This window comes from Phoenix dactylifera, chromosome 17 (assembly GCF_051530095.1).
Source record: "Phoenix dactylifera cultivar Ajwa chromosome 17, Ajwa_hap1_PhDact_Kaust_v1.1, whole genome shotgun sequence".
In the NCBI taxonomy this organism is placed as follows: domain Eukaryota; kingdom Viridiplantae; phylum Streptophyta; class Magnoliopsida; order Arecales; family Arecaceae; genus Phoenix; species Phoenix dactylifera.
The window spans coordinates 19,109,957-19,128,467 of record NC_143206.1 but is presented as its reverse complement, the minus strand read 5'-3'; the positions used below and the strand labels follow the sequence as shown (position 1 = coordinate 19,128,467).

Genomic DNA, 18,511 nt, shown 5'->3' with positions numbered 1-18,511 from the left:
AACCATGAGGGATGGAGAAAAAGAGAGGTACTACTTGGGGGAGAGGCACGGGAGTTGGCGGGTGGCCTAATGTTTGGTGGGATTAATAGTTTAGGTGCACGCTAGTGGAGGCTTACTCACGGGAAATGACTGATCCGGGAGGGATCTTTGCACCAAGCACAGAATTTCTAAAACGAAATTTGGCAAAAAAAAAAAAAAAGGTAAAGGAAACCCAATATTATCCAAGAAAAGCAAAATAGCTATATACATTGCTTTAATGCTTTTGCCTCAGTTGTACTTGGTCCACTTGAAATGGATGATATGGTTCCGTGAGCAGTAATGTCTGTAAGTTTGGGACATTAATAAGCTGCTTGTTGGTTTCTATCATTTTTTTTTAATTACAAATGTGCTGATGATGGTTAATAGCTGGCCAAGTTATTATTGTGATGGTATAAAATGACAATTTGGGCAAAGAGAGTGAATTGGCATTATTGGACAAAAGACTTGATCCCTTCTTCTTGTTTTTTTTTTTTTTCATAGTTTACTGCCTGAGAGCCTCGATATATAAAAGAACAAGTTGGAATTTTGGTTGACTTAGTCAAGAGAGTAAATTATTTATAATGAAGATAAAGCACATGCTGGTTTACACTTAAACAATTGAGATTAGCTAAAAGTTTAGTAGGCACAAATACTCTTGTATGGATGATCATTTTCTAGTTCTTATATTCTACCAATGTGCATGAAAGGTTGTTTTTTTTTTTTTTGTTGCTAAGGCGAACAATTCATACATATCTAGTACGATTATATCCAAAAAAATAAAAAAATAATACATCACGAACAGATTTAGATAACCCTTTCTCCTCAACCCATAGGGCCTCATAAAATACATACCTTATAAAATAAGAGTATATGTGCTGATTCACGCTACATGTCTCGAAGACGAACTGAGGCTAAGATAATTGCTCTGGCTTTGTGGCTAAATCTTTACATAATCAACCGCACTATAAATTATAAAGAAGAGGCAAAAGCACTATAAATCATCACAGCTGCATAATTAATTCCAACTATATAAATCTTCACATAATATTCATTGTTTATTTCACTAGACCGAAATATATTCACAGCTGCATGCAAGTCGACCAGAAACTTCTTGTTGGTTGGTATGAAAACGAACTTCCTACTTACACAGAGTGGATCAAAGGGCTTAATTTTGAATAAATCTTGTGGGCTTTCTACCTGAAGATATCTTTCAAACTGTGTGGATCAGTGGTGCGCATGTCAGATGCCAATACCGTCTGAACACCAGTGGCCCTCTTCCGCAGCCTCATTGGTGCTGGCCCTCTGATGTTCTCTTTTTTTGACTATCTTAATTTCATCTCTTTATTCATTCATTCCTTTGTCTGAAGATTGGGTGGCTGAAGGGGCCCAATCGGACAGGGAGTGTGATAATAGGATGGTATTGGCGTGCACAGCTTAATGATGAGCTTGGAGCTTGTAATTGGCTGGCTCTTTGCCCATGCGAAATCACTCGGCCTTTATCCGACCGGCCGGTACAAGATAATATCATACTGTATCTATTCGATGTTCATATATATTATGGAGATGTATCGACACTCGATATGTCAAACTGCTTCCTTATCGGATATACCGACGTAGTAATAAAATGACTTTAATACTGAGCTCCATACCAAGATGACATGCTTTGACTCCATCTTTTTACGTTAGGTTGAGGCAGGTAACTCCATTTTGACTCTGCCCTCCTTCTCCTCCCCCTCCTCATCTCTCTCTCTCTCCATTGGATTACTTCATTGGGAAGGTTAGATTGGAAAATAGAGAGGGGATCCAGATGTACTTGGGTCCATGGGGAAGGTCGTACTGTGTGATGCAAGGAACAGTCGTCGATTGTTTTTTATGCTATCTGACACGGTCTTTCCGTTGACAATAAAATGGCCAACGACTGACTAATATATCAAAGTGGTGATGCATGGAGCGAGGCATATGTCAAACTACCGTAGACCCATGCAGAATTGCATTCTAGTATATTGGTCTGCCGCATGACATTATTATAGGTTCTTGCATGTGCTAAAGAACATTATAAAAATTTATCACCACGATTTTTGTTATACCTACTGAATAGAAGAATCTAAGAAAAATACTGGAAGTTGGTGGAGATGATAAACCAAAGCACAAGAAAACAGCCACTTGCTCACCGATTGAGTCATCATGATGTAATATAATCAAAACCCAAGCCAGAAGTTCCTCATTGCAATCCACAGCTCAGAAAAAGATCACCATTTGACATCAGATGCTCATCATGGCGCTGTTTATTACTTTTATGAAATTTGTCTGTGCAGCTAGAATAATGTGTTTTGACTCCCAGTGTAAACTGCTAATATGAAATGGTTTCATACACCCAACCACACGGCGATGCTGTCATTGGATTTGAGATGGTCGACTTTTTAAAATAGTACTAACACAAGCAAGCTTAATTTAGTGAATCCCTGTGATAGAACTGCATTAACAGCTAAATAATCCACATCAAGCAAGAAGGACCATGTCCGTAGGAGATGGCCCTGGTATGGATAAAAATTTCATCAACGGTCTTCCTCCAGTTTCGTGTCGCAGCATTGCTCATTTATAATTCTCGCTTATAAACGAGCTATATAAGCCAAAAGTTTAAATAGTTAAATGTCGCAATTGCTCTGATGCATCAATCAACACTATAGTCAGCATAGCCTGCCCTATACGCTAGGGATAAAGTCCCAGTGACATCGCATAAGCATCGGAACAACTAAAAAATGGTGGTAAAAGAAGAGGATTCAGAGGTAATTAAATAAAGTGCCTGGAGAATTCCATGGATCAGAAAAACACCACTTTAAAGAAAAGAAAACATAGCCAAAAAGTTCTGCTAAGAAAGGTTGATCATCAGCTCCTCATACTTTTGATGAATTACATTACAGACTACGAGCAGTTGGATCCTCTCAGCTGCCACGCAGGGATTTGATTCTGAGATGAACGTTACAGGGAGGTAAACACACTAACAACCCATTCTAGTATCACAAAAATACAATTGATTGGGAAACTTAGTTAAGCCCGTCTTGTTACTATATGTACGATGCTATTTATTCTCTCCTTCAAAAATAGGGGAAAAAAACTACAATGATTTTTAAATACCAGTCCTAGAATGATGCCAAAATCTGAAAGCAGACTTGTGAACATTTCAAATGTGGTTGTCCGCTAATGTAGAAACTTGCTTCACAATGTAGTTATTAAAGTAAACGCCAATATCTTGAGGACTTGCTCTCTAGCATTATTCTATTAAAAAACCAGGTATCATTAACTACTAAATAAGGCAATTCAATCTTAATATTCTTTGGACACTATGGCCGTGTTTGGGAGAACTGTTGCCTGTTGGCAATAAAACTTTTAGAAGTAGAGTTATTGCGAGTAAAGTTTCAAATGGGTCGGATTACGGCCCGATCCGATCTGACCCACGTAGACCCGATCCGATCCAAATTTTAGAATCCGCGGGTTCGGGTCGAATCCTAAAATTGGACTCGAATTATTTTATGGTCGGATCTGAATTTACCGAATGGAGCCGATCCGATTTGAATGGATCCGAAGAGAGAGAGAGAGAGAGGGGAAAATCAAAAGAGAGTCTTTTCTTTTTTTTTTTTTTTGTGTGGGTCGTGGTACGATTGGTCATTTTTAAGTGAATTTATGGCGGGTTTTCAAGGCAGACATAAGGAGATATATATGGGTTTCTTAGGAGCTTGTTAGCTTGCTCCCTAAGGGATGGAAAATGGAGGAAAAGCTTTGTACCAAAAAAGAAGAAGAAGAAGAAGAAGAAATAGAAAAAACCCTAAGAGGAGTAGGATTCAAGCGTGGAAGGATAGCAGGTTCACAGGATCCAAAAGAACCTCGGCTCGTCAGGATTCTCTCTCGATCTATTACACTGTTGATACCTCTGGTGTCTCGGTAGCTGGGTTTTCTTTTTCCTTCTGTTTTTTGGTTTTTGTTTCTTTTAACTTTTGAAGGGAGAAAGTGAGGGAACACTGAACTGAGTATGGGTCATGTGCCAGTTTTCTGCAATGGAGTTGGATTTTGGAGGGTCTGGAATTTTTTTGTCCTCGTGGGAGGGGAGCGGGGAGACACCAAGTTCCGTCCAATCAAGTCATATAGATAAAAAATAGTATGATATGAAATTTGGCTTGTAGACCGTTAGTAAGTCATGGGTCATTGTTATGACTGGAGGTCAATTGCAAGTCTTTCAAGTCATGGGTCACCCAGCACCTCATAATTATGATATGACCAAATTAGATTTGCCCAAATTCTTTCCCAAAAGCGTAAAAAAAAAAATAGACCGATTCCGACCCGAATCCGATCCGACTCGAACTCAATCCGATCTCCAACCAGATCGGACCTGGATTCAAAATTAGAACCCGAATAAAAAACCGGATTAGGTCGGAGACACATAAGACCCGACCCGACTCATTTGCACCTCTAGTTGGAAGTAGAGTTTTTATAAAAACTTGTTTGCTGTTTGGTAACTATATTTCTAAAGTGGGCACTTTAACATGTGTTTGGTAAACAAACTGAGAAAGAACTTTTGTATGACAAAATTATCATAAAGGACATTGCATAGTATTATACAACAGAACGTAATAAAATATAACATATATTAATACATAAATATATGATATAGTATAATATTACTGCAATGTAATATAATACTATTATAATATAGTAATATAATACTATTATAATATAGTAATATAATATTTGTATATCATATTATAATAATTTAATATAATATTAAATTATTTAACATAACATATCAATGTATTATGATATAAGGTAGCATAATATTATATTTATAGTATAATACAATAATAAAGGTACAAAATATTATAATTATTAGTACATTAATTTTTCATAATATAACATAATATTAAATTATTTCATACAATATATTAATGTATTATGATATAATGTAATATAATATTATATTTATAGTATAATACAATAATAGAAAACAAGAATACCTTTTCTTGCATGCAAAGGAGTCTGATCCACGGTTAGGATTTTTTGTTAGGGCTCCAGCATATTTTTAGGTTTATAAAGGGACAAAGTCTGTAATTGTTATATTTTATTATAGGTATTTTGATAAAAACAGCAGCTTCCCGACAAAACTCAAAATAGCTATTTAGGAAGGCTTCAAAATAGATCTTCTTCCAAAAAGCTGTTTCTAGCTTTCTGAAGAAACTAAAATAGCTTTCCAAAATTTTTACCAAATACTTTTTCATCCAAAAATATTTTTAAAGGGCCAGAAAGTACTTTTTGGCCCTCCAAAAATTTCTCTAAATGGGGCCTATATATTATCATCAGTGTCTAGACTCCCAATAATTAGGGCAATTAGAACCTTAATATACTTTGAGATGACATGCTGTTATCAGTATTTCGATTATTAATTTGTATAACCCGCTATTCATTTTGGGGCTGCTACCGTCCTGAAAGAAATTATAGCACTGTTCTATGATTTAAAAGGAATAATAAATCAAGAAAAAAAAAACGCAACCGACACCTTATATGTCTTGATGAATTGTTGTGTTTCTACGTGCAGTTTCATTTAATTAATTAATGTCTTAATTTACGAATTATTTTGACCTTATAATGAAAAATACTAGCATTTTAATTCATGGACTATGCACAAAGGCTAACCGACAGCATGCTGCCATTCATGTTATGAGCAACCTGAATAACAATTCTAAAGCACGGAGATGCAACAAAACAAGCTTAACATGGTAATGTCCATTTGATAGTTTAAATAATTGAACAGCCGATGCTTCCAAGGTTCATGGAAAACATTTTCGGGTTATTAACATTCGTAGCCCACTTCAAATTCCGGGCAAAAACTACAAAAAGCAGTTTCTAACACAAGATTCAGGGAGTTCAACATAGAACACCGTTCTTACATCTTTCAGACAGATTTCACTGGAACGAGTAAACGCCTTAGGCAGATGACTTCACGGTAGCAGACTTGATGATGTCCAAAAATTCAGCCTGAAAGACGAAAGGGAAGCTGACAAAAATGAGAACACAAGGACAACCAACATGCCAAAAGGTCATACCGGCTTAGAAGATTAGATAAATTAATAAAATAGTCAATTTTTTCACTGGTCAGCGCAGAAAATAGATTTACCACCAGGAAGAACACACGACTTCCTGTTTAGCAAATCAGGTGGAATTTTTGGTTATCATGTCCTAAATATCAGGAATGTTGTTCAGTGTAATGACAGTAATCAATCCACTCGGTAAGCACATCAAATCCAAGTAGACATTTGTTTATGTTGTATCATAGGTCTCTATATGAACAGCGCTTGAAATAAATGGTGGCAGGGGCAAGCCCCTGTAAGCATTAAGCACCGGACAACAGGCAGCAGGTATTTTATGGTATACATTTAGCAACCATCAGGAGTAGCCTACTCTTCACGAAATGTTGGTGCTTTAATGATTTTATAAGCAAACCTCAGTGTGTGCCTAAAAACTAAGAAATAAAGGATAAAAACCTTCAAAGAAGCCCCGCCAACTAGAAAACCATCGACATCAGGCTGTGCAGCCAGCTCTTTACAGTTTGCTCCATTTACGGAACCTGTGGCAATTATCAGCCATTGGTGATCCAATATTCCATATAGATGGTAATGCAGGCAAATTTTTAGCATTCCATGCTGGCACAGAATTCACAAATTCAATGATGAAAGAAGTAATTAGTTGTTTCTAATTCATAGCACCAAATAAAATGAGGAATGGAATTGTATATACCAGCATATTTAAGAAAGAAAAAAGAATCAACTTAGTTGGAACACTTACCTCCATATATGATCCTAGTTGATTCGGCAACTTGCACACTCACATTTGTTTGGAGCCACTTCCTCAAAGCAGAGTGAACCTAACACCAGCACTCCAAAAGTTGAGATGAGTAGAAATTGAACACTTAAATGCTGAACTTCAGCAGTGCCTTGTTACGTAGTGAAAGTATTTACAAAGAACAATGAGTCTCTACATACTCTCTCAATGTAAGTTACAACTTGGAAAAATGCTCCATAACTACTGATTGGATCTAAATATAAGCATTTAAGTGATCATCATATGACCAGACATATATGTCATGCACTTCAGTAGTAGCTGGAATTAATCATCATCATGATGAAATATTTTTTCACGGGATGCATGACCAAGGGGGAAGCTCCACTTTTAAGTTATTGTTTTTGGAATAGCATTGATATGTCCTTAAAGTGGAAAAAATCAATCAAGTAAATAGTATTTTATAATAGATTAGTAGAATTCTGATTCCAGCATATGCTCGGAACCAAAATGGTAAATAGAAATCCCAGACTGCAAATAAATTCAATCCAATGGAAGTCTCAATGATGGCCGATTTATCCTTCAAAATGACGGAAAAGTACTTTGAAAGTGCTATCAGTGCCAGGTAAACCAGGTATTTTATCTTAGAATATGCCCTTCACCACAAAGTGCAAAAGGTGAAAGCAAAAGATTTCCATCAATAAAAAAAGTATAGCCTATGACAATGATGTGTTTTTGATATTTTGTTCTTGTAATTGTGCTGCTTTCTTTTGAGTAGGAAATCATTTTACTAAATGAAAATGGTGAACACAGAGAAAAATATCCATCGTTGGAGCTATGAGAGTGTGAAATGCAGCCTATGAGAATAGTCATTGCCACACCGATGTTTAGAAGTGTAGAATTCTAAGAATATCTGATTGGTGGTAATAAGCAATCAAAAGTTCGGCACAAGCATTAGCAGCAAACCTTGTAAAATTATCATTTAAACATGGAACCACTGACATAACATAAATTGTGTCTGTCTACTCAATGAATGTGTAACGACATTCTCTGAGCATCAATAGTTTACGAGCTGGCAGACCAGCTGATTAAATCAGGTCTGATTGGAACCACCAGGACATTGTTTGGCAAGGTTGGTTCTTCTAGTAATCCATATGAACAGATCAAACCAGCAAGTTCCAAGCAGATAAGCCAGGTTGCATATCAGTGGCATGTTTGATTTATTAAAAGACTGTGCTGAAAGCATCAGCCAAGGTTCAAGCGAATGACATTAATTTGGCATAGAATCACTCAATCACCAAACAATAAATCTAATTGCAACCACTAGGGCATTTAAATGTAATAAAACTTTAATATTAAAGCACCATCAGCTAACAAAAAACTATAGCAGCATTGTTTAGTTCAACTAAAATGGAGCAGACAATTAGAACATTTTGGACTGGACATAAACCTATCAATTCAATGCCTATCCCAGATTGACAACATTGGGCACGTGTTCAAGCCAAAATATTGCACAAGCATGGGGATGCTTGCAGATGTGTTAGGCTGTGAGCTCCTAGGACAAAGAATGAATATCTTGCAAGCTAGGAGGAACATTTTCGTTGAAGAAACCTACTAAGAGGATGATGCAAGTAACAAAACAGTAACATCCACCACACTTACTTCCTGAGCCTGAGCTGGGGTTGCAACCTTGCCAGTTCCAATAGCCCAAACTGGTTCATAAGCCACAACTACATTGGTCCAATCCGATATACGATCTGCAAAAAAAACAATCTTGCATCAAATGTAGAGAAACACTGACACGACCACTAAACGCCATAAAACTGGATGCCATAATATGGAGGAGCTATAATTATTTGAACAAGGATACATTTCACTTCAGAAGAAACCCATTTATCTTAATACAATCCATGAATATTCAGTTGCCTTTGAACATAATTTTGCAAGATTTTTATCTCTGAACATGCCAATTTCCAATGCAATCAAAATATATTCAATATATCTGGCTGGCACAATTATTTTCAAATTGCATTAACCACCAAGCAAGAAGCGAGTTTCCCTAGCCTAGATCTGATAATCTTTTTCGCCAATAACCTTTAGATGAACATAAACTTGCAATTGAACTGCCAAAAAAATAAGATGCAAAAGAATACTAGAAAAACAATTGTCAACACACATTCTAGGTAAGTCATGCTAACAGATAGGCATATGACAACATTTTGAAACCACATCAAGAAACAAGGGAGGGTAAAGTTTTGCAAGGACATGCCCCGTACCTGCAATTGCTTTCGTTTGTGCAGCAACTACATCCATGGTGGCTCCTGATTCCCGGTGTTCGAGGGTCTCACCAACACAAGCAATCACCTTTAGACCTTGAGAGAGTGCATATGCGACTTTATCTCCAACGAACTGCCATCAGAAAGATGTAAAGCATATGTTAAACAAGAAATTATTTTAATATATAGAAATTTGATGAAAGTTATTTCTATTAGTACTACGGTATTTTATATTGAAAATGGCAAAACAATAATTCAAAATGTATTAAATACTGTATCGCTTTAGGACAGAAATTATATGGTCTCATTGTGTTTTTGGTTCCTGTAAAATGCAAACTAATATTTTTCCCGATGTATTAGAGACCTTCATTTGTGGAACCTAAGCAACTATTAAATTTGCAAGCTATCAAAAAACTGACTCATAAATGTACCACAATATTGTGCAATTACTTACCAACTTTGTTTTATCTCGATTGATATCAAAAATTAAAATTAGATTCTGGTACTTAATTCCCTTACTAAACCATACAGTTTTTTTTATTTCACCTAAAATGCAATATCTGCTTCTTTTTATTTGAGAACAAAACCCAACATCTGTTAGTTATTTGAAGATAACATAGCATTATTATGAGCTCGAAACAGATTACACTTTCAGCTTAGCTTAAGATAAATAAACATACATTCAACAAAACATGTCTAGTCACTATAGTTGCTGAAGATAAATTGGCATGGAATCATATGCGTTACTAGCTAATCCACATGCATGTACCACATACATGATATACATAATTTCTCTAAAGTATGCATCTTGGGGAGATTACTTCATTTGATTCGCCCAATAAGAGTCTTCTTTCTGAGTGTCCAAGAACGACCCAATGAATGCCAAGATTTTTAAGCATCTCCGCACTGCATAAACAAAAGTTTAATCAAATATATATTTATTTTAATCGCTGGTACACTCTCTGTTATAGAAAGAACTTGAATGTTTAAACTGGCATGGGTACTATTTTGACCAAATAAAATTCTAGCAAAACCATAAGATTAATAGCAAGCCTAGGACTTCAATAAAGAGAGTGGAGGTGGTTTTCCTTGTCTTATCATTAGCTGAACCAATAAAATCAAGAATTAGACACCTTTTTCTAAGAGAAACCAGAAATAGGCACCTTAAATAATAATATATTTACATTTTCTCGAGTGGGATATGCTTGATGGTTATGGTCATGGTATCATATTCAGCTTGCAATGGATCACCGATGGCAAAAATTACCAAATACATCCTCCTAAACATTCTTTGTATAAGTTGAATCGCCGAAGTGCATTAAAAAAGTAAGCCTTGGAATGTCAAGAATCTGCTGTAGCTTATTAACTCAAAGATAAACATGAAGGGTTTACACTTCACGGCTCCATTTTAAATCTTACATATCAATATATGTAGACACGCCGATCTTTTTTAAAATACCATTCGATTCCAATTATTTTTTGTTCCATAAACATATATTACCCTCAGTCTATACTATGTTTCTTTAACCATCTGTTTTATCTTAAATAAACTATTCTAATACAAAATGCTTTTTCTTTTTGTGAAGATAACATTCACAATCAGCTGTCTTCTACAATTCTGAGACACATAAGCTACTCCTGATGGCACTGAAAACTCTTCCTTATATGGTTGCAACATCCAGGATTCCCATTCACCAGTGACAGGCTAACATATAATGTTGCAAGTCATATGACATATGCGCTCTTCGAACATTCCATCCCTCTTTCAGATGATTGCAACAGTCCCCTCTCTCGAATATATTATAACCATATTGCCATCACCTCTTCAAATGCTTTAGCAGTCTTTCTCAGATGATCATAAACAAACATACAAGCATCGATAGGAAAAACAACTTTCCATGCCCAAAGGACCCCACATGTCACAGTTTTCCAACATAAAACACAATATCGCACGCAGCAGCATTCATCATTGTTATGAAATCAAGATTAAAAATAGACAGCAAGCAAACGGACGATTTAGGGCGCTCAAAACTTGCCTAATCTCACCAGTGAATGCACCTCCTTTCTTTACCCAACAGTTCTGTGCGGCAACATGAAAATCAGGACGCAGCGAACTTTTAACCAGAGGAAGAAACACATATGGTGGGCTTATCACAACCTCTACAAGCAAAACCATTTGCAACATATGAGTAGTGATAAAGTAATTCTACATTCAATAACTATATTATGGTCAAAAATGAGAATATAGTATGCATTAATCTTCTTAAGAAGCAAGTTCTTAGGTGACTGCAAAACCCACTTCGGCTCTATCAATAATATTATCACTATCTGCACATGAGGAAAAAGGACGAACATGACAAGAGATTAAATAAGCATAATGGGCCAATGGCTATCGGAAGGCAATGCAGTTAGAAATTAAACAACAAAAACACAAACAGAGTCGGAAGGCCTAGGTAATGCAGATGCGGTGATCATAATTTCAAGATAACATGCTACTATATGTCTATCTGTTTATAAAACCAGTGTAAAAATATGAAGACCTGCATTTAATACGATGAGCAACTGCATACCAATCACAAAGATCATATTTTGCTTTAAGAGTTTAGTCCCAATAAAAATAAAGTCTCCAAACAAATCTGCCAAAATGTCTTGTAATTATGATTGAAAGGGATTAATTGCTTAATGGTTTCAAAGGGATCAACTTCCCTGTAGTAATCTATTAGTTTCCCTAGAAAGCATTCCTATATCTCGAGTCATGACAACCAGTTGCCTGCACTGCCCAACAGTCAGCGCAGCTCATCCCATGAAGTGGCGATAGTTGAAACCCATGAATGAAGGATTCCATGGGTAAAATTTGACTGCGCATTAAAGGCATATCATCAATTCACTATGAACATTTAAGACGACCCAAAAACCCCACTAGGGCGCGCAAGTACGATATCAGCATCCAAACTGATGCCTTCCGGCATAGTAGACCTCCATAAGGATGCTGGAAATACAGCAATCTGCAACAAGCAACGGATCGAGATCATAAACCATGTGTCCATACCGACGACATCTGATGACGGGACTTGGCCATCATTCAAGGTGCTGACGATCTTCTTAACTTCCTCGTTTGTCCCGTTCTGCACAAAGGTCCAATCAGCATCACAGTTAAACAACAAAGATCGAAATTATCTTCGACGGAATCTCGAAAGGAATCGAGTGAATCAAACCAGAAAATCGGAATCAAGTGCCAATCGTTTTCGATCTACAAACAAAGCGTGACAGACAATCGATTTTAATTGAGAACAAGAGAGCAAAAAAAGATTGGGAAGATTACGCATTTCCAGTTGCCGCCGACGAAGAACTTTCTAGCCATCTATGCGAGCGATGCAAGACGAGGTTCAACCCAAGATTTTGTTGGCTTGGTGAGGAAAGGGATGAGATGAAGCGCTTTTACATAGCAGAGACGAGACGGCGTTGGAAAGAACGCCCTGAGACGTAGTGTATCGAATTACAAATTTGCCCCCGCGGGTCATCGACCTTACGGTGCGCGACTAATTGGACGGCGATGATCGATTTGGCTGCAAAATGACATTCTATCGAACAATCATCGGCCATCCGGCTACTAATGATCCCCGTGCTTAGAAATAATAGAAGCGAAGCGGATGTTCTTGTTGGAGGGCGCGATCAAAATGATCATCCGCTGTTCTACCCCGAGTAGCGAACAACGATATTCCTCTTATACTTTCCGAACGCGTACACACACACACAAAAAAAAAAACCCAGCCGCGGTCGCAGAGCGTCTCGCTGAAGCGGGCGGAGAGGCGCTGGGCTGCTCCGGAAGCAAAAGTTAGTTCCCGCCTTCCGAAATGAAAAAATTCTTTCCGGAGCAATTGCAAATGACCGCCCAAAGCCACTATTAGGGTTTCTTTGTCTCCATATCTCCTGCCTCTCTCTCTCTCTCTCTCTCTCTCTCGAATTCTCTACCTCCAGCTGATTCGCCGGGATTTTAGTAAGAAACCCTCGTTCTCTCCAAACCCAAGGCAATGGCGGGGCAATCCAACCCAGATCTGTCCGTCTTCTCGGCTCCGGAGGCACGCAATCTCTTGCATAGCTTATCATTTCTAGCATCGTGTTCAATCTGTATTCTATATAGTTCCCAAGATCAATAATTTTCCCTATTCCCCTTTTTCAGGTGGAGTTTCTCGCAGAAGATGAAATGGTGGAGATTGTCCCTAACATCAGAATGGAAGCTCTGAACATGATCTGCGTAATTCCATCTCGTCCTTTATGCTCATATAAATATATAATTTGTTCCCCGATGAGTTTTGATAAGCTGTGAACAAAACTCTGGCATAACTTTGATTAATACATCTAGCGTTTGATTTGAGGTTGGTCTGGATCTGCGAGGTGCCTGATCCGATACTACTGGGTTTATGTGCCATCAGGGTGATTACGGCCCATTCTTCCCACAAATTGCTAGCAAAGTACCACTATGGCTTGCCGTCGCTCTGAAGAAACGTGGCAAATGCACCATTCGCACACCAGAATGGATGTCAGTTGGTGAGAGCTTAATTTCTTTCCCTCGTTGAAATCCTCATGTGTCCAGCTAGGTTTACTGAAATGTGCTTATTTCTATATTCTTTGTCTCTATTTCTTTTCTTAACCATGTCCTAGTTTGATGTGTTTTGCTGATGATGAAGGGTAAAACACCATTCATATTATGGTAAGGTAGTTAATTGATTGCTGCTTTTGCCAGAGAGGTTGACACAGGTGCTGGAGGCGGAACGAGAGTCCCCTAGGGAATTCCAGCCACTGCCATTCCATTATGTAGAAATCTCAAGACTTCTATTTGACCAGTATGTAGTTCGGACTTTGTTTTCTTCCATGGTCCTTTTGTTTTGTTTTCCATTTAAAGGACGCTGAACTTACTAGACATCATTTCCAGTGCTCATGATGACATCCCGGATTTATATATGGTGAGTTTTGAAACATGCTCAGGCATGCAATCTACATTTTTTTTACCATTTTTTTAATCTATAGAGTTGTAATGTAACAGGCAAGATCTTTGATTGAGGATATAAGAGATGTGAGATTTCACAAGGTTGAGACTGGTTTAGAGACAATATCCGGTCGCACACATGCAGTGAAGGTATATTTATGGGATTCAGCTTTTATCATATACCATGCGTCCAGCTAATAGATCTCTTATATGATCCTTTTCTTGGGGCTTTGCCACATAAAACTCCATTGGAAAGTGCAAATTGTTGTGCTGAGTTTCCTCAGGTTAATAATTGTGTATAATTTTTGTTTCTTAAGTTGAGTTCTTATTTAGAACCTTTTTTAAGTTTGCAATGATGATGAAGAAACTGCAAGCCCATCATGAATATGGGACTTCCTAATTTAAATCTTGTTCATACTTTTGTTGAAGGCTGATAAAAATAATTGTTTCTCATGTGAAGCTGCTTGTCATACATTGAGAATTATTCATTTAATGCAGCTCAAAAATCTTTCTGCAATGGAAGTGAATATAGTGCGCCCATTCATGGTTAGAGCCTTGCAAGCTTTCTATAAGCACGATAGCCCGCATTTGATTCAGCAACCACGGGCAATGGGGAGCAGACAACCACAAGTGGTAGATCGTGGCCCACGAGTAAGTTGGCTCACCTTCTTTGAAGTAGTTATTTACGGGCAAAAGAGCTCTGTGATGAGAGGTAATAAGTGATACAATTTAATTTCATTGCCTGCACCTGAATGAGCTGAACCTTTGGCTAATGCTGATATCCACTATAAGAATCTATTTTTACAGTCATATTCATCATATAGGATTAATGGATTGTTTTTGTTCAATGGATACTCATGGCAATATACCAGTCAAACTGTATAATGTATGCTAACATTTGTGGCCACTCTATTGTAAGAAGACTGCTTAAAATTCCTTCTAAAATCCTTTCATAAAGCACATATCTTCACAATTTAATAAGCAAGAGATGTGCTTGTGATATCCTGCTTCAAGTTTTTCAAGTTCTTGATGATTGTACTCTTCAACTTTATTATGCAATTAATATTATATTATTACATAAAATATGAAGCTTTAGATGTAGCCCTGACCTTTTCCACTTCTTTCTTTTCAATTATCCTACTTCATTATGTAACAAGAAAAAAGGATTTAGTCATCCATTTGTGAGTATTGGACAAATAGATAATGACATCTATAATTATCAAATTTAGCATAAAAATCTTAGATCAATGTTTCAATGATGCAATTTTCTCATTATATCAGACCCCATTAAAATCGTTATCAACCTTAAGTTATGATGGTTATAACAGCAGGTATTTCCATCAAACTGTCTAGACTGTGATTATACAAGACTAAAATAATGATGATTACAGTGAATGTTATTTGCTCCTGTAACAAAAAAATAATGGTCAAATACCAGAAAAAGGATATCATGATTTGCTTAGATCATTGTAGAGTTAAACAAAAAAATAATTCTTGGTTTATTCAATTTTCAAGAACTCCCAAGCACACGTATTAGCTAGAAATGAGATAGATAATAAAAGGCTTGTTAATTAACAGCATGAGATGACCTAAAGACTCCTGTGGAGGTTTGTTCTATTGGATCCCCTAGTCGTTCCATTTTAGCATGCCAAAATAGTCATGGCCAAATCAACTAAATTGATTTAAAAAATATGACTTTATCTTTCAATGAGAGAGTCCTCTCTTTGTTTGTCTCTCCAAGTTTCTACTACTAAGTTAAGTAGCACTTCATTTGCTCAATTATAGAATAGATTTCGATCAAGCAAGCAGAAGAAGGTGACCCTTTCATCCCTTTGCCTGCTTCATGGCATCAAAATTTTTGATATTTGTAGATGAGGAATAATGGACCCCTATTTGTCTTGCTATTCTGTCTAGTGATAGAACAAAAAATGACAAACTGTTTCATTCTTTTTTTCATTAAATCAAACAAAAATGAGCAATTCTAATTCTATAAGGTTGAAAAAAAAATTCAATTGACCATTTGGTATAATTGCTATGCTTAGTTTTAAATGTTACTCAATAAAATTTATTTTTCTAGTTGATACAAAATGCTGTAGTTAAAAATTATTATCTTATATAGTAAATGGATGTTAGATAATGACCATTGTTCTTGTCTTTTAATGCCCCATACAACGAAATAACAATCAACGAGAAAAAACTATGACTTAGTTTGCTCATTATTAACATATATAACAAGGACCTCCTCAGAAACCATTATAATGGCTCAACCTAAACATGATCGGTCCAACCTGTTTGCTGAGTTGGGTTTCTCAATAATAACTTTGCAATGGCAAAGCTTCAACTTGACCTAACACAGTCATTTAGTTGCAACCTGACCCAACTTATCAACTGCACTGCTGCCTGCCATGATCTTGCTCATTAGTCTAGCATGCTAAGGGCAAAGTGTACCTTGAAATAGAGCCAATCTATTGTACGATATGCAGCCGAGGTTGGAAAAGGATACACTGTCAGACTTTTATATGGGCAATATATTTGGCTATTGGGAACAGCAATATCACTCTGTGGCTGTTAGCATTAAATTTCGGCAACACAATCGCTGTATCTTCATGTGGAAAACTGCCCCAAGTTTCTGATCAACGACCTTATCTTGCTCTGTGTTATGTTGTAAAGTTGCTATGCTGATACCAGGGTTCTATTTGGAACTCTCTATATTCTAAAATGTAATTTAGTAACATTGGTTTTTCATGAATCAACCAAGGTACCTTCAGCTTATGATTTTTTTTCTCCCCTTGTCTGATTTCTTCTCACATTATGGCGCTTTTTAAGTGATCCTTGACATTGAGAGTTGTGATCATTTTATGTGGCCTTATAGAAGTTTTGATGTGAACTCCCTGTCAATAAACTAATTATGAATTAGAGAGAGGTTTCTAACAGAACCCTAACCCTAGCTGCGGAGTCATTATCGTTGTGGATCCCTAATCCTAGATGACATCCCGATCTCGGCATAGAGCATCAAGAGAGAGAGAGAGAGGGGGGAGAGGAGAATTGAGAGAGGGAAGGGGGGGGGGGGAGAGAGAGAGAGAGAGAAAGAGAGAGAGAGAGAGAGAGAGAGAGAGAGAGAGAGAAGTTGAGAAGGAGAGAGGGGGGAAGTGAGGGAGAGAAGAATCTAGAGAGAGGGAGAGGATCAGGAGGGGTTTCTATAATAAAAACAATTCAATTCTAGAACTGGATTGACCAGCCAAATCATCCCAGTAACTGAATGGTCCGGTTTGGTAATGCCCCAAAGTGCCCACTTCAGGAGGGTTCCACCGGTCCATGTTTTGATATACATAAGCTAGTTGTAAGGGACAATAATTCTGGTGCATTTGAATCACGTTGTTTCATCTTTCCCTTAGATTGATGGATATTTATTTGAAATGTATTAAAAAGCTGAAGCATGCAATCGCTGATGAAGGGTCCCTCAAACTGCTATTTTGCTATATCTTTTATGGGATGATTGGATGGCTCCTTTGTATAACTGGCAGACTTGGTATATCTTACTTTGACATTGCATATATTCAGTTGTACGCTACGAAGCTGTCCAACTTTGTGCTCTTGCTACACTGCTAGTGCTATTTCAGTAACCATTTTTTTTGTTTGTGAAGTTGTACTCTGGAAGCGTGTGGAAGGGGTCATGCTCACCCACCAAAATAATAGGAAACCACTAGTATGTGGTTGAGATCATTGATTATCTTTTCTTAACATATCTTTTCTGCTTTTCAGCGAGATCTTCGGCCTAGGTAGATTTGCAAGCTTTGCAAGTTTTCTGTTGACCATTGATAGGCTTCCATCCAGCTGAACATCTTTATCAAGAAAATAAAATGCACATACATCAGTGGGAGAAGGTAATTGTTATTCACTCTGCTTCTCATGAAAATATGTGTATTTTATCCACATGTATTGTTATATAAATGTTATTTATTATAATTCTTTCTCAAATGATGAATTCTCAAATATCAATTTCTGTGAACCATCTATTTATTTGATAAGATAATCTTTTCTTTATAATTTGTTCATACATAGGGTTTTACGATATATTAGTCTTTCAGGAATTCATTAATAAAGTTATTCATTAGAGCTTAACTGTTTAATTCCAGCATATTGTGAAAGCCACCTATGTAATCAACCTAGTCTTGTTGCTGTCGCTATTTTAGTGCTTGGATTTTGGCTTAGCAATTTTTTTCTTCTACCTTGCAGTTTATTTTCCCTTGGACTTATCAAAGCTATCAGGAACTTATTCACTGTGTTGGCCTTATTGAACTTTAAATTGCAAACAATTTTTGTCTTACACTTTTGGAATTATACTTGTTATTTTGTTGCACTTTGTTAACGGAAGAAGGTGCATATGCCAACTTTCTTGTTATTA

The 18,511-nt window shown here is 36.9% G+C and overlaps 2 protein-coding genes across 2 annotated transcripts; one reads left to right on the top strand and one right to left on the bottom strand.

Annotated features, from left to right (window-relative positions):
* Positions 1-5,760: 5,760 nt before the first annotated feature.
* On the bottom strand, positions 5,761-12,724 carry LOC103721989 (triosephosphate isomerase, cytosolic). The gene is made up of 9 exons (XM_008812391.6): positions 12,442-12,724; positions 12,169-12,244; positions 11,156-11,279; positions 9,941-10,025; positions 9,120-9,252; positions 8,506-8,600; positions 6,850-6,928; positions 6,549-6,631; positions 5,761-6,042 (listed from the first exon to the last, which is right to left on the bottom strand). The coding sequence occupies exons 1-9, from the start codon at positions 12,478-12,480 to the stop codon at positions 5,992-5,994; spliced, it is 765 nt and encodes a 254-aa protein (XP_008810613.1). The 5' UTR covers positions 12,481-12,724; the 3' UTR covers positions 5,761-5,991.
* Positions 12,706-18,511, top strand: PSF2. Its single transcript, XM_008812390.5, has 9 exons — positions 12,706-13,198; positions 13,300-13,374; positions 13,553-13,667; positions 13,864-13,963; positions 14,053-14,083; positions 14,164-14,256; positions 14,605-14,757; positions 17,869-17,990; positions 18,343-18,511. The coding sequence occupies exons 1-8, from the start codon at positions 13,151-13,153 to the stop codon at positions 17,887-17,889; spliced, it is 636 nt and encodes a 211-aa protein (XP_008810612.1). The 5' UTR covers positions 12,706-13,150; the 3' UTR covers positions 17,890-17,990; positions 18,343-18,511.